We start from the raw sequence: 27111 nt of genomic DNA, 5'->3' as shown, positions 1-27111 counted from the left end.
TTATTGGGATATGTTTTTACATACCATGTAATCACCCAAATTGCACAGTGGTTCAAAGCATTATGATATACTTGTGCATTTGTCACCATGGTAGATTTTTGAATATTTTCATTACTACGAAAAAGAAAAGTGAGAAAGAACACTCAAAATATCCAGTATCCTCCCGTATTATTTATTTGTTGTCACTATTTATTGTCATTATTTATTTTTGTCATGATTTAATTACTTTTTGTTGACAGTGTGTGTTTTGATGAGATTTCCAACATAGCATATTATTGGAATGTTATCTGTCAGGTTTTCCAGTGGTTGAGTTCAGTCATTGCAGCAGGGAGTCCAGGCTATTCACAGTTTTGTGAATAATTTTTGTTGGCTGGATATGGCCTTATATTTAGAGACCCATGCACAGAGCTGATGGGCTGTGAAATAAGGCTTGGCATGGTTTCTCTGTATAGGTTTTTAGAAGCATTGTTTGTCTTCTTATGTTGGTTTGTGGTATCTACCTCCTTTGTAGGAGGTGCTAAGGCCTGGTCCCTAAACATCTCTGGTTCTCGATACAGTAATGAAGATTTAGCAGCTCCTTTCAAACTGCCCATCTGATCCTGATAGAAGGAAGATACAGAAATTGAAAGGAAATGTCCCTGATAAAGTTGTCAGTGGCACAGATCTTGGTCCACTGGTAAATTGTTTATGATAGCCAGACAAAGAGAAGGAAACTGCTGGCTTACCCCAAATGGACTTGGGCAGATCTAGAAGCAGACTGTGTAATTTTGGTGAAAGCAGGTAGGGGCCAGGAAGAAAAGGTTTGCCCAGTAGGATGAGTTACAAGTATTGCTAAAGGACCTGCTGAATATTTAACGGAGAGCTTTATTTGAGAGGGGGCAGAACTTGGAAAGTTGCATTTGTCTGTAGATTTGGGCCATTGCACAGGTTTTCTGCTGAGACTTGATGGTCTTAAGCTTTGAGTGATTTGGCAAATTCTGACCTTTGTTTTGCATCTTGTCTATAGCTGGGGTCTTTTGGGAGATAGCTCTTAACGTTTAATACTACCACCGGGCCCCAAGTGAATCAACTTGTATTATAAGCTTTGCCAGTGTTTTTATGATGACTGTACCCTGCATGGGGAGAAAGTAGTAGCTTTATGTGTTTACCTCCCCTCAGTTTCAACTAATGGGATCTTTATTGACAACTGATGCTGAGAGAAGAGAATGAAATGTTGTGCTTTAAAATAATCAGATCTTGTATTGTAGAGTTTTAAAGTGAAGGCCTAGGAGTCATATAGATTTATGTTTATCTTTGCCTCTTTCTACTAGTTAGTGGTATTATCTTCATTTGTTTTTTTGGGTATAATATTACCTATTTTATATGATTGTTTTAAGTACTGTGTAAGTTCGTATATGGTATAGCATTTGACGTAAATGACTAACTAGGTGTACACCTTACTTAAATATATAAAAGAGACCTGGTGCTTTAATTGCTCTTCAGTTTTAGGTTAGAGACTGTCCTTGGAGGCCATTAACCGGTTCAACAATAATAGAAAACAAAAGTAGGAAAAGGAAGTTTGAAGCGATAATCCTCTATTATACCAGGTGTTTTGGTTTGCTAAACTCTGGAATGCAGTGTACCAGAAATGGATTGACTTTTATGAAGGGAATTTATTAAATTACAGGTTACAATTCCAAGGCCTGAAAATGTCCAAATTAAGGCATGAACAAAAGGATACCTTCTCAGAACATCCAGGTTTCTCTGTCAGATGGAAAGGCACATGGCAAAGTCTGCTGGTTTTCCTGGATTGGTTTCAAGATGGCTCTCTCAGTCCCTATGGGTCCTTCTGGCTGCTGCAGGGGGCTTTCTTTCTGCACCTCCAGGTATCTGTGTCTAGGTGTCTGCTCAGTGCTGTATTAGTGCTGAGCTCTTTCTCTGTGAGCTCTTTTCAGGACTTCGATAAACTAATTAAGAGACCCACCTTGGATGGGTGGGGTCACATCTTCATGTAATCAAAAGGTCCTACCCACAATTAGGTGGTTCTCATCTTCATGGGAACAACCTAATCAAAAGGTCCCACCCAGTGAGTCTGCCTCCATAAGATTGGATTAAGATGAAAAGAACATGGCTTTTCTGGGGCACATAATAGTTTCAGACCATCACACCAGGTAATCTATTTTCACATCCTCTAATAAAAGTTATATGCCTTTTTTTAATTTTTTGTTTTTGTGTATTCATCATGATGATGATTTCTTAGAACATTGCATCAGTTCAGAAAAAGAAATAAAAAGAAAACAGAAAAAAATTCATATATACCATACCCCTTAAGGCTCCCTTTCATTGATCACTAACATTTCAATCTACTGAATTTATTTTAACATTTGACTCTTTATTTTAGGAAAATAAATTAGGTTTGAGTATTATGACATCCTTGGTCTTGTCCAGTAGAAACTACTGCAAACATTATTTGCAGAACCTCCAAAGTAAATTTCAAAGGCCTTTGTTATCACTTATCACAGATTTGACTGTGTTTGAGGGAGGCATTCAAATAAGATTTATTGGAGAATAATGGAGATATTTATTACATTGGTTTGATGAATAATAATTTATATTTTCCAAACATTTTGTGTCTTTTAGCCTGTTCAGTACTCTGAGCACCTGTGTGAGGTCGGCGGAGTTGGTGCTATAATCTTAAAGTTTTTCATGAAGAAAGACTTAAAGCTCAGAAAATTTCAGTGATTTTTTTTGTTTTGTTTTGTTTTTGCCCTTATTGATTAAAGAGCTGTGGTTATAATCTGAGTTTATTAGGCCAGCAATCTTTGTTCTATACCTTCTTCTTCTTAGACATGTATGTGTAGGTTTGGTCATGTCAGGGGACTCAGTCAAGGTTATTTTTGAAAGATAGTGGCAGTCAGAAATAAAGCTTAGATTTCTCCAAATGTAGGAGTTTCAGAGGAATGATTTTATCTAAATTCACATTAAGTTTAAAAAATGGTTCCTATTATATAACACTCATTTATTACTTCAGATTCATTGTTTCAGTAATGACTTTTAAATAGGATTCTATTTTTAGACTGGACAGAAGTCTGATTGGACTGGAGTTAAGAGATTGCATCATTTTAAATAGAGTGAGATAAAATATTTTACATAACTTGATTGAACTTTTATGTGATCTCTCATAAGTTGGAACCTAAGTGCTTCCTCTGGAAGGATATGTTCTTTGACAGATTTCCAAATAGCAAACTTCCCAGTGTGTGGTTTAAGGTATAGAGAGAGTGGCTAGTTAAGGAAATTTGAGACTTAAAATGATCTCCCCTGGCATTTCCAATTATGTTACCTGAAGCCTTATTAACTCCTTCATCAATAATTTTCCTAACCCCAAAACTAGAGCAAGTGAGATTATCACACTGATTAGGGAAACATTTGGAGAATCCGAAGTGAAAACAGAGCAACACGTAAGGTTTTAGCATATGTGGGAAATAATATAAGTAGTTCTCTGTCAGACCATTGGCGTAATTATTGAGAAACCTTTGTTGGTAGACTTGAATGAGTTTAATTCCCTCTTTATTAGCATCGTGAGGAGGCTGAAATGAATTTGAGAGTATTGTATTTTCTACATAATTGCATAAGAATGTGTCTCTGGTATTCAGAATTTGAGAATAAGAAAATTATTCTCTCTTTAGCCCTTGAGCATTCATGTTGGATTATTGTTAGAAACCTGCATTATTACAGCCATTTTTGCCAAAGATTTGGTAAATATTTTTAGCAGATTTTCTGTGTTAAAAATTTCTACTCATAATAATAGGCTGATACTTCATTGAAGGAGCAATAAAAGCACAATGATTTCTGATTTAGAATATTGCTGAGTGTTTCCAGTATTCCAATTAGGGTAGAATTTTTAGGAAAAGGTATATCATGATAAAATGGGAATGGGTGGGATGAGAGATGGAAAACAGAAGATATATTTGTGACTGGTTTCTTGAGAAGATGTCTGATGTTGAATGTGACTTCTAAATCAAGGTGCAAAAAACCAAACCAACCAAAAAGCCAAAAACAAAAAAAAACCAAACATTAAAAATAACAAAACCCCCAAACCAAGAAGATCTTCCAAAGATGAAAAGATAAAGTATACTCCAGATTATTTGCTTTGAATCAATGATTGTTTGCTAATATCAAGTAAGGAGGTGGGCCTTAACTTACAATTTCCGTTTAGGATCAAGGAGTTATTTGCTATAATTATATACCAGTATTTATATAAACTTGTATTATGCTGGTAGTAATCATGGGTTAATAATAATATAATGGGTATATGTATGTGGCTCTGGAGTAATGATTGCCTTATTGCATTTCTCAGTGAATTAAAGTGCATAGTGTAATAATTTTGGCACATAATGGTTTGATTAATCAGTGTTATCTTTATTAGTATATTAATGTTTCATTCTCTCTCTCTCTCTCTCTCCTGGTTCCAGGGTGTGGATGAATGGAACATTGCTCGCCTAAATACCGTCTTGGATGTGGTAGAGGAAGAGTGTGGTATTTCCATTGAGGGTGTAAACACCCCTTATCTCTATTTTGGCATGTGGAAAACCACATTCGCATGGCACACAGAGGATATGGATCTCTACAGCATTAATTATCTCCACTTTGGAGAGCCCAAGTCTTGGCAAGTTACATGTTTAATATTTATTTGCTTTGGAGTTTTGAAATTTGGGCAGTATGAATATGAACATACTGGAAAGGATGTTTCTGTTCTTGTTTGGTGGTTTGAGATTTCTGTAAATTCTAAGACAATTTTGCCTGTAATAACTGTCTTCCACTCTGCCTAAGGTTGTGCTGAGAAACCTTAAAGCCAGTGCTGACTTGTGTATCTGAATTGGCCTACTGGCCTCTTTCTGGGCTATGAATTGATAGACATTGTTGTCCCAAAGAATTTGTTAGACATCTTCTCTGAGCAGTTGTTGGATGGTATCTGAGAGGAATTAGGATTGAAAAGTTAACTGAGGATGTAGCATTTCAGGTAACGTTAATGATCATCTGGTTCAACCTCAAAATAAATAACATGTTCCATTGAGTTAGTAGGGGCTGGAAGGAAAGGAGGGATGAATCAGGAAGCCTGTTAATGCTTTTTGATGATGGAAGTGGGGAAAAGAGTAAATTAATGTTAATGCATTTTCTTTTTTTTCTTTCTTTCTTTATTAAGCATAACATACAAACTCAAACATTCTTACCATATGATCATTCCATTCTTGGTATATAATCAGTAACTCACAGTATCATCACATAGTTGCATATTCATCATCATGATCATTTCTTAGAACATTTGCATCTATTTAAAAAAAAGAAATATAAAGAAAATAGAAAAAAAATTCATACATACCATACCCCTTACCCTCCCTTTCATTGATCACTAGCATTTCAATCTACTAAATTTATTTTAACATTTGTTCCCCCTATTATTTATTTTTATTCCATATGCTTTACTCATCTGTTGATAAGGTAGATAAAAGGAGCATCAGACAGAAGGTTTTTACAATCACATGGTCACATTGTGAAAGCTATATCATTATACAATCATCTTCAAGAAACATGGCTACTGGAGTACAGCTCTACATTTGCAGGCAGTTCCCTCCAGCCTCTCCGTTACATCTTGACTAACAAGGTGATACCTATTTAATGCGTAAGATTAACCTCCAGGATAGCCTCTCGACTCTGTTTGGAATCTCTCAGACATTGACACTTTATTTTGACTTCATTTCTCTCTTCCCTCTTTTGGATGAGAAGGTTTTCTCAATCCCTTGATGCTGAGTCCCAGCTCATTCTAGGATTTCTGTCCCACGTTGCCAGGAAGGTCCACAGCCCTGAAAGTGATGTCCCATATAGACAGGGAGAGGGCGGTGAGTTTGCTTGTTGTGTTGGCTGAAGAGAGAGGCCACATCTGAGCAACAAAAGAGGTTCTCCTGGGGGGTGACTCTTAGGCCTAATTTTAAGAAGGCTTGACCTATCCTTTGTGGGATTAAGTTTCGTATGAACAAACCCCAAGATTGGAGGCTCAGCCTATTGCTTTGGTTGTCCCCACTGCTTGTGATAATATTAAGAATTCTCCACTTGGGAAAGTTGAATTTTCCCTCTTTTTTCACCATTCCCCTACGGGGATGTTGCAAATACTTTTTTATTCACAGTTCAAATCACTCTGGGATTTATCGGGGCATCACTCTGGAGAAACCAACAAAATCTCATGCCCTACTTAAGGTTCCATGTACTTATGGTGTTCAGTTAAGCTCTCTATGTAAGTTATATTAGGAAGTGCACTAGGCATAATACAGAATTTGTACCAAATAAACATTTTTTTGCTTTAGTCTCACACATAAGTTAAAATTTTAAAATATTAATATCCATCTATTTTCAACACCCTGCAGTAATGACATTACTTGTTCCTCATGCAAAAACGTTTTTAAATCTGTACATTTAGTCCCTCTCATTATACCCTCTAGGCATTCCTAGATTATACCATCTCAGTCTTTATCGTCTTTTCTTTCTGATTTCGTTTGTGTCTCCAGTCCTCCTCCCTCTATCATTCTCACATTCAGCTTCATTCAGTGTTCTAACATAATTGTATTACAGTTAGGTAGTATTATGCTATCCATTTCTGAGTTTTTACAGTCAGTCCTCTTCCACATTCTGTATCCCTTCAGTTCCAATTACCCAATATCTTACCCTGTTTCTATCTCCTGATGGTCTTTGTTACCAATGAAATTCTCCAGGTTTATTCACTAATGTCAGTTCATATCAGTAAGACCATACAGTATTTGTCCATTTTTTTCTGACTAATCTCACTCAGCATAATGTCCTTAAGGTCTATCCATGTTGTTACATACTTCATAACTTTATTCTGTCCTACAGCTGCATAATGCTCCATCGTATGTATATACCACAGTTTGTTTAGCCACTCATCTGTTGATGGACATTTTGGCTGTTTCCATCTCTTCGCAGTTGTAAATAATGGTCCTATAAACATTGGTGTGCAAATACCTGTTTGTGTCCTAGTCCTCTGACTAGAGAGTTAGCAATGGTATTGCTGGGTCAAATGGCAATTCTATATTTAGATTCCTGAGGAACCAACAAACTACCTTCCACAGTGGTTGCACCATTTGACATTCCCACTGACAGTGAATAAGTGTGCCTTTTTCTCCACATCCTCTCCAGCACTTGTCGTTTTCTGTTTTATTGATGATGGCCATTCTGGTGGGTGTGAGATGTTATCTTATTGTGGTTTTGATTTGCATTTCCCTAATAACCAGGGAAGTTGAGCATCTTCTCTTGTGCCTTTTGGCCGTTTGTATTTCCTCTTTTGAGAAGTGTCTGTTCATCTCTTTAGCCCATTTTATAATTGGATTGTCTGTCTTTTTGTTGTTGAATTGAACAATCCCTTTAAATGTTCTGGATACTGGACCTTTATCTGATATATTGTTTCCAAATACTGTTTCCCATTGTGTAGGCTGTCTTCTTACTTTCTTGATGAAGTTCTTTGATGCACAAAAGTGTTTCATTTTGAGGAGTTCTCATTTCTTTTTCTTTCTTCAGTGCTTGTGCTTTGGGTCTAAGGTCTGGGAAATTGCCTCCTATTATAAGATTTATGAGATATTTCCCTACATTTTCTTCTAACAGTTTTATGGTCTTAGATCTAATGTTCAGGTCTTTGATTCATTTTGAATTAATTTTTGTATAGGGTTTGAGATATGGATCCTCTTTCATTCTTTTGCATGTGGATATCGAATTCTCTAGGCACCATTTGAAAATACTGTTCTGTTCCAGGTGAATTGGCTTGACTGCCTTATCAAAGATCAATTGTCCATAGATGAGAGAGTTGATATCTGAACATTCTATTTGATTCCATTTGTCAGTATATCTATCTTTATGTCATTATCATGCTGTTTTGACCACTGTAGCTTCATAATATGCCTTAAAAGTCAGGTAGCATGAGACCTCCGACTACATTTTTCTTTCTCAGGATATTTTTACGTATTTCGGACATCCTGCCTTCCCAGATAAGTCTGGTTATTGGTTTTTCTATTTCTGAGAAGTAAGTTTTTTGGATTTTAATTGGTATTGCATTGAATCTGTAAATCAATTTAGGTAGAATTGACATCTTAACTATATTTCGTCTTCCAATCCATGAACACAGTATGCCCTTCCATTTATTTAGGTCTTCTGTGATTTCTTTAAACAATTTCTTATATTTTTCTTTGTGTAGGTTTTTTGTCTCTTTAGTTTAAATTGATTCCTAAATATTTTATTCTTTTGGTTGCAATTGTAAATGGAATTTTTTTCTTGATTTCTGCCTCAGATTGTTCATTACTAGTGTTTAGAAATGTTACAGATTTCTGAGTCTTGATCTTGTAACCTGTCACTTTACTGTACTCCTTTATTAGCTCTAATAGTTTTGCTGTGGATTTTTTTGGGTTTTTGACATACCATATCATATCATCTATAAACAGTGAGAGTTTTACTTCTTCCTTTCCAATTTTGATGCCTTATATTTCTTTTTCTTGTTTAATTTCTCTGGCTAGCACTCCGAACAGTGTTGAATAATAATGGAGATAGTGAACATCCAGTCTTGTTCCTGATCTTAGGGAGAAAGTTTTTTTTGGCGTTCAAAATTATTTACCATTAGGGAAATGCAAATTAAAATCATGATGTGATACAACTGCTGTTCTAGTTTGCTAGCTGCCAGAATGCAATATACCAGAAATGGAATGTTTTTTTAAAAGGGAAGTCAATAAGCTGCAAGTTTACAGTTTTTAGGGCATGGAAATGTCCAAATTAAAGCAAGTCTATAGAAATATCTGATCTAAGACTTCCAGCGAAAGATACCTTGGTTTAAGAAAGTTGATGAGGTTCAGAGCTTCTCTCTGTCAGATGGAAAGGCACGTGGTGAACATGGCAACATCTGCTGGCTTCCTCTCCAGGCCTTTTGCTTCATGAACTCCCCAGGAGCATTCTCCTTCTTCATCTCTAAAGGTTGCTGGCTGTTGAACTTTGTGTGGTTCTCTTATCATTCTGTCGTGATTCTGAAGTTCTCTCATTCTCAGAGGAACTCTCTTTGAAATGTCTCCTCTTTTAGAGGATTCCAGCAAACTAATCAAGACCCACATAGAATGGGTAGAGACACACTTCCATCTGATCAAGTTTAATACCGACAATTGACTGAGTCACATCTCCATGGAAATAATTAGGGGGAAAGTTTTCAGTTTTTCCCCATTGAGGATGATATTAGCTGTGGATTTTTCATACATTCCCTCTATCATTTTGAGGACGTTTCCTTCTATTCCTATCCTTAGAAGTGTTTTCAACAAGAAAGGATGTTGAATCTTGTCAAATGCCTTTTCTGCATCAATTGAGGTGATCATGTGGTTTTCTGCTTTGATTTGTTGATGTGGTGTATTACATTAATTGATTTTCTTATGTTGAACCATCCTTGCATACCTGGAATGAGTCCTACTTGGTCATGGTGTATAATTCTTTTAATGTGCTGCTGGGGTTTGATTTGCAGAAATTTTGTTGAGGATTTTTGAATCTATATTTATTAGAGAGATTGGTTTGTAGTTTTCTTTTCTTGTAATATCTTTGTCTGGCTTTGGTTTTAGGGTGATGTTGGCTTCACATCCTCATAGAGTGAGTTAGGTAGCTTTTCTTCCTCTTCAGTTTTTTTGAAGAGTTCGAGCAGGATTGGTAGTAATTCTTTCTGGAATGTTTGGTAGAGTTCACATGTGAAGCCATCTAGTCCTGGACTTTTCTTTTTGGAGAACTTCTTAATGACTGATTCAGTTTCTTTACTTGTGATTGGTTTGTTGAGGTCATCTATTTCTTCTTGAGTCAGTGTTGGTTGTTTATGCCTTTCTAGGAAGTTGTCCATTTCATCTACATTGTCTAGTTTATTAGCATAAATTTGTCGATAGTATCCTCTCATTACCTCCTTTATTTCTGCAGGGTCACTGGTTATGTCTCCTCTTCCATTTCTAATTTTGTTTATTTGCATCCTCTCTCTTCTTTTTGCCAACCTTGCCAAGGATCCATCAACCTTATTGATTTTCCCATAGAACCAACTTCACATTTTGTTGATTTTTCTCGATTGTTTTTATTTTCTCAGTTTCATTTATTTCTACTCTAATTGTCATTATTTGTTTACTTTTGCTTGCTGTGGGGTTAATGTGCTGTTCTTTTTCTTCTTCTTCCAAGTGGACAGTTAATTCCTCATTTTTCATATAGGCATTTAGGGCTATAAGTTTCCCTCTTAGCACTGCCTTTGCTGCATCCCATTAATTTTGATACGTTGTGTTTTCATTTCCATTTGCATCAGGATATTTTCTGATTTCTATGGTAATTTCTTACTTAATCCACTGGTTGTTTAAGAGTATGTTGTTGAACCTCCATATTTTTGTGAATTTTCTGGCACTCTGCCTATTATTGATTTCCAACTTTATTCCTTTATGATCTGTGAAAGTGTTTTGCATGATTTCAATCTTTTTAAATTTATTGAGACTAAGTTTGTGACACAGCTTATAGTCTATCCTTGAGAATGATCCATGATCTCTTGAGAAAAAGGTGTATCCTGCTGTTGTGGGGTATAATGTTCTATAAATATCTGTTAAGTCTAGCTCATTTATTGTAATATTTAAATTCTCTGTTTCTTCATTGATCCTCTGTCTAGATGTCTGTCCTTTGATGAGAGTGGGGAAAGGAAGTCTCAAATTTATGGTAGATGTGTCTATTTCTCTTTTCAGTGTTTGTCTTTTGTGTTTTTGAGCATTCTGGCTCAGTGCATAAATATTTATGATTGCTGTATCTTCGTGTTGAAGTGTTCCTTTTATTAATATATAGTGTCCTTTGTCTCTTTCAACTGTTTTACATTTGAAGTGTAATTTGTTGGATATTCTATAGCTACTTCTGCTCTTTTCTCATTATTATTTGCATAAAAGGTTTCCCAATCTTTCACTCTTTCAACCTGTGTTTATCCTTGGGTCTAAGATGTGTTTCCTGTAGACAGCATATAGGTCGGTCCTGTTTTTTGTTTTTTGTTTAGCTTTCATTTGTGTTTATTTTAAACTGAATTTATTCCTGAACCATAAGCTTTTGTTACTTCCGTTGCTTCTGGGTTATCTTTTTATTCTGTGCAAACTCCTCTTCTGGTTTAGGAACAATTTGTTCTTTTTCAGTAAGTATTATCTCACTGTGCCAAAGGGAGCTCATATATGGGTTAATCTGACCATGAGCTCCTTAAGTCCTGCACTGCATTTTAGGGGCTTTGTTCATCTGGTTGTGTTCAGTGACCAGAGAATCTACATGTAAACCCTTAAGTTCAGCATTACTCTGTGCGTTTTTAAGCATGTGCACCAAAAATTCAGCGTTCTTTCTGGGCCACCAATCCTGCGTCCAGCCCCACTGTTCACCCTGCGCACAACTACCAACAGCACTGTTGTAATGACGGAATGGAACATATTGCTTCTGTAAAGTGGCATCTTTTAGATACTTGGTGGCTTTTCGACTGTATGTACCCTTGATGGCCTCAGCAGTTTCTCGGGTGTTCTTTTTTTTTTTTTTTTTTTTTTTTTTAGGAAGGGAAGGAAAGACAGAGAGAAGGAAGGAAGGATGGAAGGAAGGAAGGGAGGAAGAAAGGGAAACATCTTTAAACATTTTCTTGTTTTATTGTATGTTGTTTGTTTGTTTGTTTTTTACATGGGCTGGGGCCGGGAATCGAACCGAGGTCCTCCGGCATGGCAGGCAAGCACTTTGCCCGCTGAGCCACCGCGGCCCGCCCTCTCGGGTGTTCTTAAAGTGAACACGAAGATTTTAACCTGTTGATTTGCATGGTTTTATAGGGTTTTCGGGGTAAAGTGAATAGTGAACCAGTTTTAGCGATCACCTAGGGCTGCTTACAGGGGATGGGCCCTGTTTTTTAATCTCTTCTGCCAGTCTGTCTTTTGACTGGGGAGTTTACTCCATGAACATTTTGTGTTATTACTGTATGGGCAGTATTGTCTTCTGTCATTTTGCCTTTTGGATTTTATATGTCATATCTAATTTTTCTTCTTTTCACCTTTACTGATAGTCTTCATTTCTACACACCTCTCTCTTCTGTCTTTTCTGATCTGTCTCTAGTGCTCCCTTTAGTATTTCTTGCAGAACCAGTCTCTTGGTCACAAATGTCTCAGTAATTTTTGTCTGAAAATGTTTTAATTTCCCCCTCATTTTTGAAGGACAATTTTGCTGGATATAGAATTCTTGGTTGACAGTTTTTCTCTTTTAGTAATTTAAGTATATCATCCCACTGTCTTCTCGCCTACATGGTTTCTGCTGAGAAATCTACACATAGTCTTATTGGGCTTCCCTTGTATGTGATGGAATGCTTTTCTCTTGCTCCTTTCAAAATTCTCTCTTTCTCTTTGACATCTGACATTCTGGTTAGTAAGCATCTTAGAGTTCGTCTATTTGGATCTGTTCTGTTCAGGGTATGTTTCACTTCTTGAATCTGTAATTTTAAGTCTTTCATAAGAGTTGGGAAATTTTCAGTGATAATTTCCTCCATTAGTTTTTCTCCTCCTTTTCCCTTTTCTTCCTCTTCTGGGATACCCACAACATGTAGATTCATGCACTTCATATTGTCATTCAGTTCCCTCAGTCTCTGGTCACATTTTTCCATTCTTTTCCCTCTATTTTCTTTTCCTTGTTGGATTTTAGATGTCCCATTCTGCAGTTCACTAATCCTATCTTCTGCTTCTTGAATTCTGACATTGTAGGCTTCCATTGTTTTTCATCTCTTCTACTGTGCCTTTCATTCCCATAAGTTCTGCGATTTTTTTTATTAATTAAAAAAAGAATTAACAAAACAATTAGAAATCATTCCATTCTACATGTACAATCAGTAATTCTTAATAACATCACATAGTTGCATATTCATCATTACTTAGTACATTTGCATTGATTTAGAAAAAGAAATAAAAAGACAACAGAATAAGAATTAAAACAATAATAGAAAGAAGAAAAAAAAAACACAAAAAACCTATACCTCACATGTAGCTTCATTCAGTGTTTTAACATAATGGCATTACAATTGGGTAGTATTGTGCTGTCCATTTCTGAGTTTTTATATCCAGTCCTGTTGTACAGTCTGTATCCCTTCAGCTCCAATTACCCCTTCTCTTTTTTTTTTTTTAATTAACGGAAAAAAAGAAATCAACCCAACATTTAGAAATCATACCATTCTACATATGCAATCAGTAATTCTTAACATCCTCACATAGATGCATGATCATCATTTCTTAGTACATTTGCATCGGTTTAGAAGAACTAGCAACATAACCGAAAAAGATATAGAATGTTAATATAGAGAAAAAAATAAAAGTAATAATAGTAAAATCAAAACAAAACAAAACAAAACAAAACAAAAACCTATAGCTCAGATGCAGCTTCATTTAGTGTTTTAACATGATTACTTTACAATTAGGTATTATTGTGCTGTCCATTTTTGAGTTTTTGTATCTAGTCCTGTTACACCGTCTGTATACCTTCAACTCCAATTGCCCATTATCTTACCCTGTTTCTACCTCCTGCTGGACTCTGTTACCAATGACATATTCCAAATTTATTCTCGAATGTCTGTTCACATCAGTGGGACCATACAGTATTTGTCCTTTAGTTTTTGGCTAGACTCACTCAGCATAATGTTCTCTAGGTCCATCCATGTTATTACATGCTTCATAAGTTTATCCTGTCTTAAAGCTGCATAGTATTCCATCGTATGTATATACCACAGTTTGTTTAGCCACTCTTCTGTTGATGGAGATTTCGGCTGTTTCCGTCTCTTTGCAATTGTAAAAAACGCTGCTATAAACATTGGTGTGCAAATGTCCGTTTGTGCCTTTGCCCTTAAGTCCTTTCAGTAGATACCCAGCAATGGTATTGCTGGGTCGTATGGCAATTCTATATTCAGCTTTTTGAGGAACCGCCAAACTGCCTTCCACAGTGGTTGCACCATTTGACATTCCCAACAGTGGATAAGTGTACCTCTTTCTCCACATCCTCTCCAGCACTTGTCATTTTCTGTTTTGTTGATAATGGCCATTCTGGTGGGTGTGAGATGATATCTCATTGTGGTTTTGATTTGCATTTCTCTAATGGCCAGGGACATTGAGCATCTCTTCATGTGCCTTTTGGCCATTTGTATTTCCTCTTCTGATAGGTGTCTGTTCAAGTCTTTTTCCCATTTTGTAATTGGGTTGGCTGTCTTTTTGTTGTTGAGATGAACAATCTCTTTATAAATTCTGGATACTAGACCTTTATCTGATATATCATTTCCAAATATTGTCTCCCATTGTGTAGGCTGTCTTTCTACTTTCTTGATGAAGTTCTTTGATGCACAAAAGTGTTTAATTTTGAGGAGCTCCCATTGATTTATTTCCTTCTTCAGTGTTCTTGCTTTAGGTTTAAGGTCCATAAAACTGCCTCCAGTTGTAAGATCCATAAGATATCTCCCAACATTTTCCTCTAACTGCTTTATGGTTTTAGACCTAATGTTTAGATCTTTGATCCATTTTGAGTTAACTTTTGTATAGGGTGTGAGATATGGGTCTTCTTTCATTCTTTTGCATATGGATATCCAGTTCTCTAGGCACCATTTATTGAAGAGACTGTTCTGTCCCAGGTAAGTTGGCTTGACTGCCTTATCAAAGATCAAATGTCCATAGATGAGAGGGTCTATATCTGAGCACTCTATTCGATTCCATTGGTCGATATATCTATCTTTCTGCCAATACCATGCTGTTTTGACCACTGTGGCTTCATAATATGCCTTAAAGTCTGGCAGCGCAAGACCTCCAGCTTCGTTTTTTTTCCTCAAGATGTTTTTAGCAATTCGGGGCACCCTACCCTTCCAGATAAATTTGCTTATTGGTTTTTCTATTTCTGAAAAATAAGTTGTTGGGATTTTGATTGGTATTGCATTGAATCTGTAAATCAATTTAGGTAGGATTGGCATCTTAACTATATTTAGTCTTCCAATCCATGAACACGGTATGCCCTTCCATCTATTTAGGTCTTCTGTGATTTCTTTTAACAGTTTTTTGTAGTTTTCTTTATATAGGTTTTTTGTCTCTTTAGTTAAATTTATTCCTAGGTATTTTATTCTTTTAGTTGCAATTGTAAATGGGATTCGTTTCTTGATTTCCCCCTCAGCTTGTTCATTACTAGTGTATAGAAATGCTACAGATTTTTGAATGTTGATCTTGTAACCTGCTACTTTGCTGTACTCATTTATTAGCTCTAGTAGTTTTGTTGTGGATTTTTCCGGGTTTTCGACGTATAGTATCATATCGTGTGCAAACAGTGATAGTTCTACTTCTTCCTTTCCAATTTTGATGCCTTGTATTTCTTTTTGTTCTCTAATTGCTCTGGCTAGAACCTCCAACACAATGTTGAATAATAGTGGTGATAGTGGACATCCTTGTCTTGTTCCTGATCTTAGGGGGAACGTTTTCAATTTTTCCCCATTGAGGATGATATTAGCTGTGGGTTTTTCATATATTCCCTCTATCATTTTAAGGAAGTTCCCTTGTATTCCTATCTTTTGAAGTGTTTTCAACAGGAAAGGATGTTGAATCTTGTCAAATGCCTTCTCTGCATCAATTGAGATGATCATGTGATTTTTCTGCTTTGATTTGTTGATATGGTGTATTACATTAATTGATTTTCTTATGTTGAGCTATCCTTGCATACCTGGGATGAATTCTACTTGGTCATGCTGTATAATTCTTTTAATGTGTTGTTGGATGCGATTTGCTAGAATTTTATTGCAGATTTTTGCATCTATATTCATTAGAGAGATTGGTGTGTAGTTTTGTTTTTTTGTAATATCTTTGCCTGGTTTTGGTATGAGGGTGATGTTGGCTTCATAGAATGAATTAGGTAGTTTTCTCTCCAATTCAATTTTTTTGAAGAGTTTGAGGAGAATTGGTACTAATTCTTTCTGGAATGTTTGATAGAATTCACATGTGAAGCCATCTGGTCCTGGACTTTTCTTTTTAGGAAGCTTTTGAATGACTAATTCAATTTCTTTACTTGTGATTGGTTTGTTGAGGTCATCTGTGTCTTCTTGAGTCAAAGTTGGTTGTTCATGTCTTTCCAGGAACCCGTCCATTTCATCTAAATTGTTGTATTTATTAGCGTAAAGTTGTTCATAGTATCCTGTTATTACCTCCTTTATTTCTGTGAGGTCAGTAGTTATGTCTCCTCTTCCATTTTTGTTCTTATTTATTTGCATCCTCTCTCTTCTTCTTTTTGTCAATCTTGCTAAGGGCTGATCAATCTTACTGATTTTCTCATAGAACCAACTTCTGGTCTTATTGATCTTCTCTATTGTTTTCATGTTTTCAATTTCATTTATTTCTGCTCTGATCTTTGTTATTTCTTTCCTTTTGCTTGCTTTGGGATTAGTTTGCTGTTCTTTCTCCAGTTCTTCCAAGTGAACAGTTAATTCCTGCATTTTTGCCTTTTCTTCTTTTCTGATATAGGCATTTAGGGCAATAAATTTCCCTCTTAGCAGTGCCTTTGCTACATCCCATAAGTTTTGATATGCTGTGTTTTCATTTTCATTTGCCTCGAGGTATTTACTAATTTCTCTTGCAATTTCTTCTTTGACCCAGTCGTTGTTTAAGAGTGTGTTGTTGAGCCTCCACGTATTTGTGAATTTTCTGGCATTCCGCCTATTATTGATTTCCAACTTCATTCCTTTATGATCCGAGAAAGTGTTGTGTATGATTTCAATCTGTTTAAATTTGTTAAGACTTGCTTTGTGACCCAGCATATGGTCTATCTTTGGGAATGATCCATGAGCACTTGAGGAAAAGGTGTATCCTGCTGTTGTGGGATTTAATGTCCTATAAATGTCTGTTAAGTCTAGCTCCTTTCTGGTAATATTCAGATTCTGTATTTCTTTATTGATCCTCTGTCTAGATGTTCTCTCCATTGATGAGAGTGGTGAATTGAAGTCTCCAACTGTTATGGTATATGTGTCTATTTCCCTTTTCAGTGTTTGCAGTGTATTCCTCACGTATTTTGGGGCATTCTGGTTCGGTGCATAAATATTTATGATTGTTATGTCTTCTTGTTTAATTGTTCCTTTTATTAGTATATAGTGTCCTTCTTTGTCTCTTTTAACTGTTTTACATTTGAAGTCTAACTTGTTGGATATTAGTATAGCCACTCCTGCTCTTTTCTGGTTGTTATTTGCATGAAATATCTTTTCCCAACCTTTCACTTTCAACCTATGTTTATCTTTGGGTCTAAGATGTGTTTCCTGTAGACAGCATATAGAAGGATCCTGTTTTTTAATCCATTCTGCCAGTCTATGTCTTTTGATTGGGGAATTCAGTTCATTAACATTTAGTGTTATTACTGTTTGGATAATATTTTCCTCTACCATTTTGTCTTTTGTATTATATGTATCATATCTGACTTTCCTTCTCTCTACACTCTTCTCCACACTTCTCTCTTCTGTCTTTTCGGTTCTGACTCTAGTGCTACCTTTAGTATTTCTTGTAGAGCTGGTCTCTTGGTCACAAATTCTCTCAGTGACTTTTTGTCTGAGAATGTTTTAATTTCTCCCTCATTTTTGAAGGACAATTTTGCTGGATATAGGAGTCTTGGTTGGCAGTTTTTCTCTTTTAGTAATTTAAATATTTCATCCCACTGTCTTCTAGCCTCCATGGTTTCTGCTGAGAAATCTACACATAGTCTTATTGGGTTTCCCTTGTATGTGATGGATTGTTTTTCTCTTGCTGCTTTCAAGATCTTCTCTTTCTCTTTGACCTCTGACATTCTGATTATTAAATGTCTTGGAGAACACCTATTTGGGTCTAATCTCTTTGGGGTGCGCTGCACTTCTTGGATCTGTAATTTTAGGTCTTTCATAAGAGTTGGAAAATTTTCAATGAAAATTTCTTCCATTAGTTTTTCTCCTCCTTTTCCCTTCTCTTCTCCTTCTGGGACACCCACAACACGTATATTTGTGCGCTTCATATTGTTCTTGAGTTCCCTGATACCCTGTTCAAATTTTTCCATTCTTTTCCCGATAGTTTCTGTTTGTTTTTGAAATTCAGATGTTCCATCCTCCAAATCATTGATTCTATCTTCTTTGTCTTTGAATCTATCGTTGTAGGTATCCATTGTTTTTTCTATCTTTTCTACTTTGTCCTTCACTTCCATAAGTTCTGTGATTTGTTTTTTCAGTTTTTCTATATCTTCTTTTTGTTCAGCCCATGTCTTCTTCATGTCCTCCCTCAATTTATCGATTTCGTTTTTGAAGAGGTTTTCCATTTCTGTCGTATATTCAGCATTAGTTGTCTCATCTCCTTGCGATTTGTTTTTTTCAGGCTTTCAATTTCTTCTTTTGTTCATTCCTTGCCTTCTTTATATCCTCCCTCAATTCATTGATTTGATTTTTGATTACGTTTTCCATGTCTGTTTGAATATTCTGAATGAATGGTTTTACCTCCTGTATCTTATTTGAATTGTTGGTTTGTTCCTTTGACTAGACCATATGTTCAATTTTCCTAGTGTGATTCTTTATTTTTTTCTGGCATCTAGGCATTTTAATTACCTTGATTAGTTTACTCTGAAGATTGTTTTCACTTTTTTTTACCTAAGATTCTCTGGCTGGATGAATTTTTTGTCTGTCTGTTCTTTGACATTCGGTTCAATTTATTCTAGACCTGTAGCTTAGGCTTGTTTAATAGTGCAGAATTTTTCATTTCTTGTTATCTTGTTTCTTGCCTGCTACCCCCCTACCCCTTAGGTGGGTCTACTTAGGTATTATAGACCCCAGCCAGACTTTGCCGTAGCAAACTGATCTCCTGTCAGGGGGCAAGAGTCACCTGTGTCAATTTTCCCTGAAGGTGAGACCCAGCAGGTTGAAAGGCTTTTCTTTGAAGCCTCTGGTGTCTCCTTTTTTCCTATCGTGTCCAATATGTGGCTTTTTTCTGCCTTTGGGTCCCACCAGTATAAGGTAATGTGATACCTTTAACCTCAGTAGATTCTCCCTGCTGGTGGGGATGGTTAAGACAGAGGAAAGTTTGTAAGCTGACTTTTAATCACTTCTGTTTTCCATACCCTGGGGTCTGAGTTCCTTGAGGGAGGGATTCCATTTGAGCTGGGCCCCACCCCTCTCTTATGGAAGGCACAGGCTCCAATCTAATTCTCAAAGAAGCTTAATTCTGCCTGTATCTGGGGCATTTGGACCCTGCAAAGCCCTGCAGTTGTATTCATAGAGTAGTCAAGCCGTAGAAACGCAGCCGCAAAAGAAAAAAATAAAAATCCTTTTCAGAGCAGTGTTTGCGAATCAAGAGCTTAAGTTTACATGTTGCTTTGTGTTTCTCCAGGTCTCATGTGCCTCCTCCTTTCCTTCAGGGCCTGGACCGTTTCAAGTATTATGTGCTATGCGAACCAAAAACCTCCGTTTTTTTTTTTTTTTTCTTTTTCTCTTAGCCCTGCCCGCTCTGCGCCAGGGCAAAAACCAGCAACCTCAGCTTTTACTCCACGTTCAGCTGAGCTGAGGGACATTTTTTTTTTATAAATTAAAATAAAATTAACAACAAACAAAACAATAAGATATCATTCCATTCTACATATATAATCAGTAATTCTTAATATCATCACATAGTTGCGTATTCATCATTTCTTAGAACATTTGCATCGATTTAGAAAAAGAAATAAAAAGACAACAGAAAAAGAAATAAAACGATAATAGAGAAAAAAAGTTATACATACCATACCCCTTACCCCTCGCTTTCATTTACCACTAGCTTTTCAAACTAAATTTATTTTAACATTTGTTCCCCCATTATTATTTTTTATTCCATATGTTCTACTCTTTTGTTGATATGGTAGATAAAAGGAGCATCAGACACAAGGTTTTCACATTCACAGAGTCACATTGTGAAAGCTATATCATTGTTCAATCATCATCAAGAAACATGGCTACTGGAACACCACTCTACATTTTCAGGCAGTTCTGAGGGAATGTTTTTAGTAGTAAGAATTTGATAATTCCATAGTTTGAGTTTGTTTGCACTCAGCCCCTGCTGCTGGCAATGTCTCTTTCCTTTGCCCTCTGGGAAGCAGCCTGTCAGGGAGGGATGCTGGCTGCTGCAGCTTGGGGAATTCACTATTCTTGGTGGGCTCACAACCGGTTCAGCTTGTCCAGACTAAGGTATGATGTGTGTCTGGTCACTGATGTGGCCCCTGCAGTTGTTTTGTAGTGTTCCTGGCTATTTACTAGCTACTCTGTAGTATGAACTATATCCCACACTTCACTAAGCTGCCATCTTGGCCCTGAATCCTTAATGGATTTTCTTAACTAGAAATTTCCTGTTTGTTAGCCCCCATCTTCATTTTACTGAGCAATGATTTTAAGATGCCTCTCTCTTTAAAATGTTTCATATATTATAGTAGTTACACATTTGTAATTATTAGCCTGCCAATCATCCTGTTATCCTTTGTGGTTAGCCAGTTTTATATTTGAACTTATTTTCATATTTTTTTTGTCTTAAGAGAGTTTAAATGTCAATTCTGTTTTCTATAATGCATTTATACACAGAATAACAGAGAAACAAACATTCAAAGCATTATTGGAACATCCTAAGAAATGTGACATTTCTGATGATCGTGAATAGAATAGGATTCTCTAAGCTGCCATCTTGGCCCTGAATCCTTAAATCCTTGAACCAGTCCACTAGCTTTCTTTCCTTCAATTTGAACATAATCATCTCCTTGATGTTTTCCTGTTGATTATGTGTTGAGGTACAATGTATAATTCAATCTGCATCATGCCATTTCTTGCCTTTGAAATTTTATCATTTTCTGAGGTTGCAAAATTTCTCCCCAAACATTTCAAGTATAGCGAGAATTCATAGTGATCAAATGTGACATTTAATTGAAGGAAAATTTTAGAATTGGAGGGCAGAGTTCTTAGGGTGTACAAGAAAAATCCCTGCATTTCTAATTTGCAATGGAGTTTGCTGATCTAAAAGAATGTTAGTTGGAACCTGTAAACTTACCATAAAAGTTTTTTACTTACACATTTCAGTTAATAAATTCTTAGCAATCTACTCTCTGAATAAGTTGAGCTTAAAAATTTTTAATAGATAGTCTAGGATCTAGAGAGGCTCAGTTGATAGGATGGTATGATGTGATTATTCATTACAGAGGTGTTTGTTGTGGGCCAGTTGTGAGTATAATTGTGGGGCTCTGTCATATTTCTTCAATAGCACCCTAAAATCTTTTGGAATGCTGTCTGTTTTAGTTTGCTAATGCTGCCAGAAAGCAAATATACCAGAAATGGATTGGCTTTTATAGAGGGGATTTATTAAGTTACAATTTTACAAGTGTTTGTTGTGGGCCAGTTGCGAGTACAATTTTGGGGTTCTGTCATATTTCATCAACACCACCCTCGAATCTGTTGGAATGCCATCTGTTTTAGTTTGCTAATGCTGCCAGAAAGCAAATATACCAGAAATGGATTGGCTTTTATAAAAGGGATTTATTGAGTTACAAGTTTACAATTTTAAGGCCTTAAAAATATCCCGACTAAGGCATCCAGATAAAGATACCTTGACTCCAAAGAAAGGTCATTGTCTGTCACAAGGAAGGCATGTGGCTTGCATCTGCTGGTTCTTGTTCTCAGTTCAGTTGCTTCCAGCTTTTGATTCCAGTGGCTTCCACCCTGAGTGTCTATGGGCCCTCACTTACCTTCTTGGGGTACAACTCTGGGTTCTGGCTTACTTAGCCTCTCATCGGAAGGCACGTGATCACATCTGCTAGGCTGTGCATCTCCAAATGTCCATGTTTAGGTGTCTGTTCTCTCCTTTGGTATTCCAAGCATCTCCAAATATCTACATTTAAACTTTCTTCTAAAATGTTTTTCCTTTTAAAGGATTTCAGTAAACTAGACCAGACTCACCTTTAATGACCACATCTCCAGCTAATAAAAAGGTTACACCCACAATTGGGTGTGCTGTGTCTCCATGGAAGTGATCTCAAATGGTACATCTATAATTACATCTGTTGCATCTCCATAGAAACAACCTAATCAAAAGGTTCTAACCTAAAGAATAGGTATGGCCCCATGAGATTAAATTAGGAAAAGAATGTGGTTTTTTTGGGGTACGTAACAGTTTCAAAGTAGCATACCATCCTTTAATATTTTAGGGCATTTACTCTGAAAGACAATGAGAAATGTTTTTAACCATGCATAGACCCCTGGGCAGTTTCTCAGTTGTATAGTTGTCTTGCTACTCTTTCTGACATCCAGTTTTTAATTTTTTTATTGTATAGTATAACATATATGCAGAACGAAGAAAGAAAAAAAGCAATAGCTCTCAAATTAGTCTTCAACAAGTAGTTGCAGGACAGATCCCTGAGTTTCTCTTGGGCTACCATATGATCCTCTTAGATTTTTCCTTGTAACTACTCCAGAATATAGGAGGCTAGAAGAAATATTTATTTTTTTATCATCACAATTGGCATTTTTGCATGTGTCTGTGTAAAATAACATGTATACAAAAAAAAGCAATAAATTTCAAAGCACAGCACCACAATTTGTTGTAGAACATTTTTCAGAGTTTGGCATGGGTTACAATTCCACCATTTTAGGTTTTTAATTCAACCTGCTCTAAGATACTGGAAACTAAAAGAGGTATCAATTTAATGATTCAGCAGTCATATTCATTTTTAAATCCCATCTTCTGTCTATAACTCCACAATCACCTTTCATCCTTCTATCCCACTCTTTAGGGGTGTTTTGGCTATGGCCTTTATCTGATATTCTGGAGAGGCTGGGCCCTCTAGGTTTCAGGACTCATTTGGTCCAGCCACCCATCTGGAGGTTGTAAGTTTCTGTAGTTACCCTAGTGCATGGAACCCTTGTGGAATCTTATATATTGCCCTAGGTGTTCTTTAAGATTGGCTGAAATAGTCCTGGTTGGGGTTTGGCAAGTTATGATAGGTAGCAATGCTAACTGAAGCTTGCATAGGAGTGCCCTCCAGAGTAACCTCTCGACGTTATTTGACTCTCTCAGTCACTGATACTTTATTAGTTACACTTCTTTTCCCCCTTTTGGTCTGGATAGAATTGTTGATTCCCTGGTGCCAGGGACAGACTCATCCCTGCGAGTCATCTCCCATGCTGCCAAGGAGACTTTCACCCCTGGATGACATACATTTTTAATGTGCATAGAATGAACAACCTGGATAAATTGTGGGTGAAATCTAGTATATAGGCAAGTTGACTTTGTTTCCACATAATACTTTGGGTCTGCTAAAGAAATCTGAAAAGTTAATAGCAAAGCTTTTCTCACGTTTTTTAGAAATTAGTTAATGAAGATGCATCAAGGGGGAAGAGGGAAATGAGACAAAGTGTCAATGGCTGAGAGATTCTAAACAGAGTCGAGAGGTTATCCTGGAGGTTATTCTTATGCATCAAGTAGATATCATCTTGTTATTCAAGATGTAATGGAGATGCTGGAGGGAACTGCCTGAAAATGTAGAGCTGTGTTGCAGTAGCCATGTTTCTTGAGGATGATTGACTAATGATACAGCTGTCACAATGTGACTGTGTGATTGTGAAAACCTGGTGTCTGATGCTCCTTTTATCTACCTTGTCAACAAAGGAGTAGAACATATGGAATAAAAATGAATAATAGGGGGAACAAATGCTAAAATAAATTTAGTTTGAAATGCTAGTGATCAATGAAAGCGAGGGGTAAGGGGTATGTGGTTCACATCTCCATGGAAATAACCTAATCAGAAGTTCCCACCCACAATAAGTTTGTACCCACAAGAATGGATTGAAAGAACATAGTCTTTTCTGTGGAATATAACAGATTCAAACCGGTGTTCTTGGAAACTGGGTGATGTTTCCTAAAGATCACTTGAAATATATTTTGGGTCAGGAGTAAGACTGATTATAAAGTCTTTCTCTTTGGGAGTCCTGCTGTTCATGAGTGAGAATAATTATGACCATTCCCAAGTATTTCTTCCAGCATGTTTATTTTCAGTAGTTAATTACTATGTTAGTTATTAAACATATAGACTCCATTATTTTCGTTAAAGGTAGATTTATATTATTACTATTATGTTTTATCTTGACTTTTATTTTGTGATAAAGCACAGCAATGAGTTATAACAGCTAACCTAGATTCCATTTTCTAAGATAACTGTTGTAGGAAAAGAATGATTTAAATGGTTCTGAGGATGTTTCCCGGTAGATTTATGAAAGATTATATTAGCTCATCATAAATAATTTTGAAATTAACCCTATTATCATTAAAATTAATTTTAATAATTATTATAATATATTTGAGGTGAGCTTTGGTTGATGGTTGAAGCAATACAAATTCATATAAATGTTGTAATGTTGGTTAAGTCCAGCAATGAAGCCTTTGTTCCTTAGTCTGACACTAATGTGGGTGTCTGCTCCTTTCTGTATCCTAGTTTCTTCTCTTGCAAAATGATAAAGTTGAATGGAATGATCTACAGTGCTCTAATTCTGATTTGTGATCAGTATCATAGGAATATTTTTAATTAGCAAAAAGAGTGACTGGGCATATGGATCTGTGCCTGTGTATGCATGGATTCTGGTTTCCTTCCCTTGTTGTCCTCTCTTTCTTAAGTTGTATCTACCCGTGGTCCTGGGACAGTTGCTTTTATTCCTTTCTAGTGGGTGTTATCCTGTACTTGACATCTCTGTCCCCAGCAGTGTGTCTTTCTTCACTCCCCAACTCTCATTTTTTTTAAAAACTTTTTTTATTAATTAAAAAAAAATTAACAAACAAAACATTTAGATATCATTCCATTCTACATATACAATCAGTAATTCTTTATATCATCACATAGTTGCATATTCATCATTTCTTAGAACATTTGTATTAATTTAGAAAAAGAAATAAAAAGATAACAGAGGAAAAAAAAAGATTATACATACTATACCCCTTTCCCCTCGCTTTCATTTACCACTAGCATTTCAAACTAAATTTATTTTAACATTTGTTCCCCCTATTATTTATTTTTATTCCATATGTTCTACTCTTCTGTTGATATAGTAGCTAAAAGGAGCATCAAACACAAGGTTTTCACATTCACAGAGTCTCATTGTGAAAGCTATATCATTGTTCAATCGTCATCAAGGAACATGGCTACTGGAACACAGCTCTACATTTTCAGGCAGTTCCCTCCAGCCTCTCCGCTACATCTTGAACAACAGAGTGATATCTACTTAATGCATAAGAATAACCTCCAGGATAACCTCTCAACTCTGTTTGGAATCTCTTAGCCATTGACATTTAGTCTCATTTCACTCTTCCCCCTTTGGTCGAGAAGTTTCTCTTAATCCCTTGCTATTAATTCTCAGCTCATTCTAGGATTTTTCTCAGTCCCTTGATGCTGAGTCTCAGCTCATTCCAGGATCTCTGTACCACGTTGCCAGGAAGGTCCACACCCCTGGGAGTCATGTCCCACGCAGAGAGAGGGAGGGTGGTGAAACTGCTCGTCGTGTTGGCTGGAGAGAGAGGCCACATCTGAGCAACAAAAGAGGCTCTCTTGGGGGTGACTCTTAGGCCTAAATTTTAAGTAAACTTGACCTATCCTTTGTGGGGTTAAGTTTCATGTAAACAAACCCCAAGCCTGGGGGCTCAGCCTATAGCTTTGGTTGTCCACACTGCTTGTGAGAATATCAAGAATTCAACTTGGGGAAGTTGAATTTCTCCCCACTCTCACCATTCCCCGAAGGGGGCTTACAAATACTTTTCCAGTCACTGATCAAATCACTCTGGGATTCATCGGGGCATCACTCTGGACAAACCAACAAAATCTCCTATGCTACCTGAGATTCCAAGTACTTATGACATTCACTCAAACTATCTACATGAGTTATATTAGGAAATGCTGTAGTCAAAATATAAATTTTGTAGCAAATAAACATTTTTTGCTTTAGTCTCACACATAAGATGACATTTTAACGTATTAATTATCATCTATTTTCAACACCCTGCAATAATCACATTCCTTTGTTCTTCCTCAGGCAAAAACATTTTTAAAATTTGTACATTGTACATTTCACTATTATTATACACTCTAGGCATTACTAGATTATACCCTCTCGATCTTTACCATCTATCTTTCTTTCTGATTTCATTTATGCCCCCAGTCCTCCTCCCTCTATCATTCTCACATGCAGGTTCATTCAGTGTTTTAACATAATTATATTACTGTTAGGTAGTATTGTGCTGTTCATATCTGAGATTTTATATTCAGTCCTGTTGCACAATCTATATCCCTTCAGCTCCGATTACCCAATATCTCACCCTATTTCTATCTCCTGATGGTCTCTGTTACCAAGGAAATATTCTAAGTTTATTCACTAACGTCGGTTCATGTCAATGAGACCATACAGTATTTGTCCTTTTGTTTCTGGCTAATCACACTCAGCATAATGTCCTTAAGGTCCATTCATGTTGTTCCGTACTTCATAACTTTATTCTGTCTTACAGCTGCATAAAATATTCCATCTTATGTAAATGTCACAGTTTGTTTAGTCAACTGTCTGTTTATGGACATTTTGGCTTTTTCCATCACTTGGTAATTGTTAATAATGCTGCTATAAACATGTAAATGTCCATTTGTGTCCTTGGCCTCGTGACCTTTGAGTAGAGACCACATATACATGGGTCCTGTTTTTTAAAACCATTCTGCCAGACTATCAGTTTAATCCATTAACATTCAGTGTTCTTACTGTATGGGTAGTACTTTCTTCTACTATTTTGCCTTCTAGATTTTATATGTCATATGTAATTTTCCTTCCTTTTACCTTTACTCATAGTCTTCCTTTCTACACTCTTCTCCACACCTCTCTCTTCTGTCTTCGTATCTGTCTCTAGTGTTCCCTTTAGTATTTTTTGCAGAGCTGGTCTCTTGGTCACAAATTCTCTTAGTGATTTTTTGTCTGAAAATGTTTTCATGTCTCCCTCATTTTTGAAGGACAATATTGCTGGATATAGAATTCTTGGTTGGCAGTTTTTCTCTTTTAAT

At 36.4% G+C, this 27111-nt stretch overlaps 1 protein-coding gene across 7 annotated transcripts in view; it reads left to right on the top strand.

The window, feature by feature from the left end:
• Positions 1-27111, top strand: part of KDM4C (lysine demethylase 4C) — a 596944-nt gene that overhangs the window by 169182 nt on the left and 400651 nt on the right. For 5 of the 7 annotated variants that reach the window (XR_013170444.1, XM_077148206.1, XM_077148204.1 and 2 more), the window contains one exon: positions 4452-4645. The exons of the other annotated variants lie outside the window; for them this stretch is intronic. Coding sequence is in view for 4 of the 5 variants with exons in the window: in XM_077148206.1 (XP_077004321.1) it covers positions 4452-4645 (194 nt within the window). In the remaining variant the exon portion in view is untranslated. The remainder of the gene's footprint in view (positions 1-4451; positions 4646-27111) is intronic. 7 annotated transcript variants of the gene reach the window in all.

The sequence above is a fragment of the Tamandua tetradactyla genome, chromosome 2 (assembly GCF_023851605.1).
Source record: "Tamandua tetradactyla isolate mTamTet1 chromosome 2, mTamTet1.pri, whole genome shotgun sequence".
Lineage (NCBI taxonomy): Eukaryota > Metazoa > Chordata > Mammalia > Pilosa > Myrmecophagidae > Tamandua > Tamandua tetradactyla.
The sequence above is the reverse complement of the archived record's forward strand: the minus strand, read 5'-3'. Positions and strand labels throughout refer to the sequence as shown.